Source organism: Mus caroli, unplaced genomic scaffold, assembly GCF_978045245.1.
Source record: "Mus caroli unplaced genomic scaffold, Mus_caroli_1 scaffold_16, whole genome shotgun sequence".
NCBI classification, from domain to species: Eukaryota; Metazoa; Chordata; class Mammalia; order Rodentia; family Muridae; genus Mus; species Mus caroli.
This window is the reverse complement of record NW_028227271.1, coordinates 2,665,059-2,672,799: the sequence shown is the minus strand read 5'-3', so window position 1 is coordinate 2,672,799 and position 7,741 is coordinate 2,665,059. Positions and strand designations below refer to the sequence as shown.

General features: G+C 47.7%; 1 protein-coding gene across 1 annotated transcript; it reads left to right on the top strand.

Moving 5' to 3' along the window:
- The first annotated feature begins 916 nt into the window (after positions 1-916).
- Positions 917-7,095, top strand: LOC110310154 (keratin, type II cuticular Hb1-like). The gene is made up of 5 exons (XM_021182857.2): positions 917-999; positions 3,524-3,628; positions 5,567-5,784; positions 6,082-6,113; positions 6,662-7,095. Exons 1-5 carry the CDS (start codon positions 997-999, stop codon positions 6,817-6,819), a joined length of 516 nt encoding a protein of 171 aa, XP_021038516.1. The 5' UTR covers positions 917-996; the 3' UTR covers positions 6,820-7,095.
- The last annotated feature ends 646 nt before the right edge of the window (positions 7,096-7,741 follow it).

Here is a 7,741-nt window from a genome sequence, read left to right as displayed (position 1 = left end):
CTTCTAAAACCTATACTTTATCTCTGCTACTCCAGACCAAATCGTGGGAGTGGCCCCCGGGGCTGCTTTTCCTGATTCTTACGTGGTTGGGGCTCTGTCTTCCACAGCCTCATGTTTGTATCCTCTTCCTTCCTTCTCCCCGGTGATTCTCATTCTCCCTGTCCTGCTTTTCCTCTCCGACTGAAATCCTCTAAGTCCCGCCTCCATGCCCCTCTGGCCACTGGCTCTTTTTTGACCAAAAAACCAACTGTTGGCAGGGACCCGCAGTGGACATGGGGATTCCCCTATAAGCGCAAACCTAATCACCAACAGAGGCTATTTTTAAATGTTACCAGTGGAAATGTATTTATAACGAGTTTGGAAAATAATTCCCTATCACTTTGTGAAATTGAATTCTCTGCCCATCTTGTCACTCTACCCCTAACTGTATACATGGGCACCATCTTACTTTTCTTTTTTTTTTAGGTTCATTTATATGTATGAATGTCTTGCGGGCATGTATATCTGTGTGCTGCCCATGCACCCTGTGCCCACAGACATGTTCCCCAGGGACTGTAGTTACTGGTGGTTACAAGCCACAGTGTGGGTACTGGGAACTGAACCCAGGCCCTCTGCAAGAGCAGCCAATGCTTTGAATCACCAAGCCATGTCTCCAGCCCTATGCATGTGCCATCTTTGTAAGAAAAAACAAAAACAAAACAAAACAAAACAAAACAAAAACAGAATTACACGGAGATAGACACACAACACAGTCAACACAGTTCCTAAGGAGGAAGCCTTCCCTGCTCCAGCCTTCTTCCTTCCTGGGCTCACAACACCAGCTCCTTCTATCCCCTGTCTCTAAAAATTCCAATTGGAACCCTGCAATTGTAACCAAGTGAGGTCACAGAGCAGGCAGGAGGGGGTGTGCCCAGAGATGAGGATTTTGTGAGTGCCTTAAACTGGAGCTAGGCTGTGGTGCTCGAGAGGTTTGGAGGCATCAGGAGGTCCTTTACCATGGTGAGGCTTGCCCATGGCTCATTAGTCATGTGGGTTGAGGATCTTGGACCCCACCAGGTGTTCCAAGTGCCACCAGTCACAAGCTGTCTGCTGTATTCCATTTACCATGGGCACATTTGTCAGGAAAGGGTACAAGAGACACTTGTGGGAGATGTTATTTCACAATTCAACCCTGTTTAGCCCCCCTCTCTGTATTCTGCCTGTGAAATGTGCACTGTGCTGGTGTGAACGTTGCACAGTGAAGTTCTTGGTTAGGATGGAGGCATGAGTGGTTCCCTTTGCCCTGCAGAGTGTAGAGCCAATGGCTGGGGCTTACAACGTGGTCTGGGCAGCTGAGGGAGGTATCAGTCCATAAAGCAAGAGCTTGTTTCAGAAGCTTGAGGATTCAAGCTTGATCCCTAGAGCCCACGTCAAAAATCTGGTGTGTGCTTGGAATCTTAGAGCTGGGGAGGCAGAGACAGGAGGATTCCTGCGGCTCTCTGGCCAGCCAGCCTAGCTGACAAAACCTAGACTCCAATGAGACCCTTTCTCACAAAACGAGGTGAAACACACACAGAGCTAATGTGGACAGCTGGCCTAGGGAACAACATTCAAAACTGACCTCTGGCCTCCACACAGACTTACATAGACACAGACACAGACAGGCACAGACACACAGATACACACACACACACACACACACACACACACACACACACACACACAGCTAATGTGGACAGCTGGCCTAGGGAACAACATTCAAAACTGACCTCTGGCCTCCACACAGACTTCCAAACACACAGACACACACACAAAAACACAGAGACACACATACATAGACACACACACATACACATACAGACACATACACACACAGACACACAGACACAGACAGACAGACAGACACACAGAGCTAATGTGGACAGCTGTCCTAGGGAACAACATTCAAACCTGACCTCTGGCCTCCACACAGACTCACACACACACACACACACACAGCCACACACACACAGCCACACACACACAGCCACACACACACAGCCACACACACACAGCCACACACACATAACCCTGAAACTCAGTCTGGCATAGGCTGATCCAGTATCCCTCTCCTTTGGTTCCTATTTGCTTGCAGGTGGTAGGGAAAGAGCCCCAGGCTGTCCAAGGAGAGATCACAGAGAAAGGTCTAACTCTTGGCCTTCTCCACAGGAGGTGGTGTGGTCCCAATTGAGATGGCGATTTAGTGTCAGTGTTTCCATTTATGGGCTGCTTATCTATCACATGTGGCCAGACACTGACCTCATGCATTAGAGACAGCACTTCCCATACTGTGTACGTCAGTAGCCTTGGGCTTGAGGCCGGAGCTGGCACTGGACCAATGCCATTGAATTCTGATCAATAAGTACTCATTAAGTTATGGACATTTATTCACAAATCTAGTGGTTGTTTTGCTTTGGTACAAAAATCAATTGGGCAGAGTTGGTAAGCTTCTGTCCTGGGTTACATATGACCCGGTTCCCTAAGCTTGGGCTTTAAGAGTTGTTTTCAGCCAGATGTGGCAGTTCATTGTCTCAGTACCCATGCTTATGAAACCGAGGTTCTAAGACCTGGAGTTCAAGGTCAGCCTTGGCTATATATTTCGACTCTGCATTTAAAAAGCCATTTTAGGGCTCGTGAGCTGCCTCAGCAGGTAAAAGCACTTGCTGCTGAGTCTTTGATCCCCAGGATTCGTGTGGAGTGCCTTAGGGTTTCCACTGCTGAGACGAGACATCATGACCAAGACCACACTCATAAAGGACAACATTTCATTGGGGCTGGCTTACAGTCTCAGAGGTTCAGTCCATTATCATCATGGCAGGAAGCATGGCAGCAAACAGGCAGTCATGGCGCTGGAGGAGCTGACAGTTCTACATCTTGTTCCCGAGTCAAACAGGAGAAGCCTGGCTCCCACATGGCTAGGAAGAGGGTCTCAAAGTCCACCCTGACAGTGACAGTGACTTTCTCCAACAAGTCCATCCCTATTCCAACAAGGCCACACCTCCCAGAAGTGCCACTCCCTGGACCAAGCATATTCAAACCTGCCACATGGAGTAAGGGAGGAACTGACTTCAAGTTGTCCCGACTGCCAAATGCTCACTCACCATGGCATGCTTGTATCTACACACACGCACACGCACACACACACCACAAATAAAATAAAAATGTAAAGTTTTTAACACTGGATTTTCCCAAATGATAGCCGTACATTGTAAGTTTCAGTACTTGATTCCACAGAGCTTACCTCTCCTTCTTCTTGAGATGAATCCTGGGTTATCCAGCCCCTAAAGCCCCTGGGTAGATTTCCATCCCAGGACTGTGTACCAGGCTTGATTTGTTATCTGCAAGTCTTCTTGACATTGACTTCTCCCAGTAACAAGGGTGGACAACTGGATGTTTAGAGAAGAGGACTCGGCTGGGACACCAGGTGTCTGGGTGAGCATTTGGGTTTTGTTTTATGCTTGTCTTCCCCTCTCCGCTGACATCTGCTCTACTCTCCCCATCCCAGTGTGAGAAGATGAAGGCCACTGTGCAGAAATGTGTGCAGACCCCTAGGCACAGCAAGGAGGCCCTGAATAGGCTCAACCAGGCTATCCAGCAGCTGAAGATGGAGGTGGGTGGTACTCAGGGTCAGGAGAGGCATTGGGGCTGGGGGCTGGGGTAGGTTGGGGTGCCATTACCTATGACACCTCTCTAGATCCCCTCATCCTTTGGAAGAGGTGACATGTGTGTGTGTGCTTTTATATATATATATATATATATATATATATATATATATATATATGTGTGTGTGTGTGTGTGTGTGTGTGTTTATATATATTAAATATATGTATGTGTGTGTATTAATTTTATTTATTTAACGTATGAGTGCTCTGCTGCATATACATCTGCCTGCCTGAATAGGGCATAAGATTTCCCTATAGATGATTGTGAGCCACCATGTGGTTGCTGGGAATTGAATTCAGGACCCCTGGAAGAGCAGCCAGTGGTGCTCTTAATTGCTGAGCCATCTCAGCTGCCCCCGTGTTTGTATATTTTTTAATGTATTTTTTTAAAAATTTGTTTTTGCCGTAATATTAATTCTGAACTCCTGGTCAGAAATTAAATGGCTTACCAAAACCGCAGTTTTCCACTTTTCCCTTAAACACATGAAAAATGCTGTAACTCCAGCACCCAGAAGATCTCAGGTTCCAGGCTACCCTGTGCTATAGAGTGAGTTCAGGGTGAGTTTGAGTTACAAGGTTCATTAGTCAGGGTTCTCTGGAGTCACAGACTGTAGGGAGTGTCTCTATATATTGAGAGATTTTATTGTGATGACTTGAAGTCTGTAGCCCAACTAACCCAACAATGGGCAGCTGTGCATGGGGAGTTCAAGATCCTAGTAGCTGCTCAGTCCCACGAGGCTAGTTGTTTCAGCTGATCTTCTGAAGAGGTAGGTTCCAACAGATGTGCTGGCAAGTAAGTGCAAGCAGCCGAAGAACAGTGACTGTTCCTTCTTCCATTGTCATTATGTATGCCTCCAGCAAAAGGTGTGGCCCAGATTAAAGGTGTGTACCACTACACCTGGATTTGGAACTTGCTTTGTCCCAGGCTGACCTCGAACCCAGAGATCTGCTTGCCTCAGTCTCCTGGGATTAGAGGTTTGTACCACCTTGCCTGGGCCTAAGCTTTTCATGGCCACAGTGCCTCAAGATCTGAATCGAAAGAGTGTTTTATTCCACATCGAGATCTGGGTCAGAAATCTGTGTCTTCCAGCTTCAAGATCTGAATCACAGATGTGCCTCCCAATTCTGGACTGTAGTGCATGAAATGATTTTATGGTTGGGGTTCTCCATAACTCGAGGAACTGTGTTAAAGAGCCGCAGCATTAGGAAAGTTGAGAACCACTGCTCTAGACATACTCAAACATGTTGGCAAATTTCAGAGCAGGCCTCCATTTCCTCCAGTCCACGGGTCATCTTCACATGTGCACTGGCTCCAGGCCTTTGAGTAATGGCTAGGTCCCTGAGGCAGGAGGAATGAGGCTGAGGCTGGCTATCTATCTATCTATCTATCTATCTATCTATCTATCTATCCATCTATCCATCTATCTATTACCATCTATCAATCAATCAATCAATCAATCTATCTATCCATCACCTGTCTATCATCAATCACTCTATCATCATCTATTTATCTATCATGTATGTATGTATCATGTATCTGCCTATCATCTATATATCATCTATTATCTATCATCTATCTATCGATCATGTATATATCTATCATCAAACTATCATTTATATATCACCTATTTATCTATTATCTATCAATCTATCTATCATCTATTTATGTATCTATCAATCTATTATCTATCATCTATCATCTATTATCATCTATCTATTATCTATCTATGTATCTATCTATGTATCTATCTATCATCTATATATCACCTATTTATCTATTGTCTATCAACCTATTATCTATCATCTATCATTTATATATTATCTATCTATCTATCTATCTATCTATCTATCTATCTATCTATCTAAGCTCTTTGTTTCATTCCCAGCCTTGTGAACTACAGAAAAGCAAAGACTTGGAGGCCATGCCGGATGCGGCCTCAGGCAGCGCTAAGGGCAGACTGGCCTGGCTGGAGGCTGCCCTGCAGCGAGCCAAGCAGGACATGGCTCGGCAGTTACGTGAGTACCAGGAGCTCATGATCGTAAAACTGGGCCTGGACTTTGAGATCGCTACCTACCGCAGGCTGCTGGAGGGTGAGGAGCAGAGGTGAGGTAACAGGAGGCAAGGGACTGGGTATCTGGCATTGGCTCTCCTGCAGTCAGTCCTTCTCACACCTTTGTAGCTCCTTGAACAAAAAGACCCAGGGCTGGGTGTGGGCTGAGGCAGTGTCAGACGGCAGAGCCATTTGCCCATCAAGTCAAGGAGATGGTAAAGCCAGGACAGGTCTAAGGAGCTTTCAGGCTAGAGGGCTCTGTCTGATCTGGGAGTGTGAGAGTCTGACGTATCTGTGTTGGGGAACCTAGTAGGTCGATTAACTTAGTTGTGGCTTCTTTTTCCCTACAGGCTTGGTCTGAGACTTGGGGCAGGGAGTGTGGGTAAGTGACTTGGGTAAGATATGAGATCTTGTCACTCCCCCACCCCCTAATTCCCTCAGTCTTCCCTCTGTCTCTCTCTGCAGATCACAGTTGTGGAGGTCGGGTGGCAGGAACTGTTTCTTCTCAGGGAGTGATTCCCTGTGTGTGCTCTGGGGGAGTACTATGTGTCTACTCACTTGGGGGAGCTCAAGTCCTGGGTGTGGGCTGAGTCACAGTCAGACAGCAGAGCCTTTTGTCCATCAAGACAAGGAGACGGTGGTAGCAGTCAGGACAGACCCAAGGAGCATGCAGGCTAGAAGGCTCTGTCTGAGCTGAGAGTGTGGGAATCAAAGGTTTCTGTATTGGGGAACCTGATAGGTGGATTGACTTAGCAGTTGCTTCCTTTTTGCCACAGGCTTGGTCTGGGACTCTGGGCAGGGAGCACCACTCTGGTGCTGAGGAGGGTCTATCTCTCTTGGAGAAGTCTGTGGGTCTTCCTGGCAGCCTTGGGGTGGGAAGGCTTCTGAGTCCTGCCATTGGTCTCAATTTTCACGTCGCTCTCCATACAGCCCCCGGCAGTGACGTCACTGGAGACAGGTCCTCCCTAAGGGCACCCGGAGTCAGTTCCTGTGGCCTGAACATGAGCGCCCCAAGTGGTAGCTGCGCGCTCTGCAGCTCCGCGGGCTGTGTTGGAGGCTTTGGCTGCCTTGGCTCCCGTGAATGTTGAACCCCTCCCTCCGGAGAAGACTCGAAACTGGCGCTTCTGCCCAAAGACTTGGCCCTCTTGTCTCAGATTCCCTTGCCCACAGAGCTGGCCCTCTTCTCCCTTCCCCCTTTTGCCCCTCACCTGGAACTAGACGGGACTCTGGTGTGTCATCTTGTAGACATGGCCTGTGGCTTACCTGAACCTTGCATCCTGCCCCTCTGACTGGCTCTATTCTCTCTCTCTCCCTTTCTCTCTCTCTCTTTTTCAGGCTTGCCCTTTAATAAAACATTCTGTGGTGGCTAAGCAGCCAGCCTGTCTGAACTGGACTTCCAAGCCACTCACAGCTCCAGCCAATACCATGAAGGAACATAGTGATGTGTGGGTGTTAGGTGACTTAGTCTTAGGGGACTTGCTATTGTACAACTCAGATCTTTATGATGTGACAGGTGAATTGATGGGTGGAGAAAGGGAAAGACTGGGTAAATTCCACAGACTGTCTGGGTCCACAGTCAATTACCCTGGCAGAGAGACAGAGAAGGACAGGACACTCCTCTGTTCTTCACTCATTCCTTCACTCTGTTAGTCCTGGTTTTGGAGTTGAGGATAGAACCCAGTGCCTTGTACATGTGAGGCAAGGCAGGCAAGCATTGTATGACTGGATTATATTCCAGCCCCCAGCCACCCTCCCAGCCCCATTTTAGAGACAGGGTCTCACTCGCAACTCAGACAGGCATGGAACTTCCTATGCAGCCCAGGACTGGACTCAAAAGTCTCCTGCCTCAGCATGCCAAGTTCTTGGGTTACAAACAGGGATCCTCACACCAGCTATAATCTCGAATGGTGGTATAAGGTCCCATATAGTTGTTAGCCCTAGGGACAGTGAGAAAGACACTCTGGCCCTGTTCTCTTGGGGCACAGAAATAAGAATAGAAAAGGATGGAGA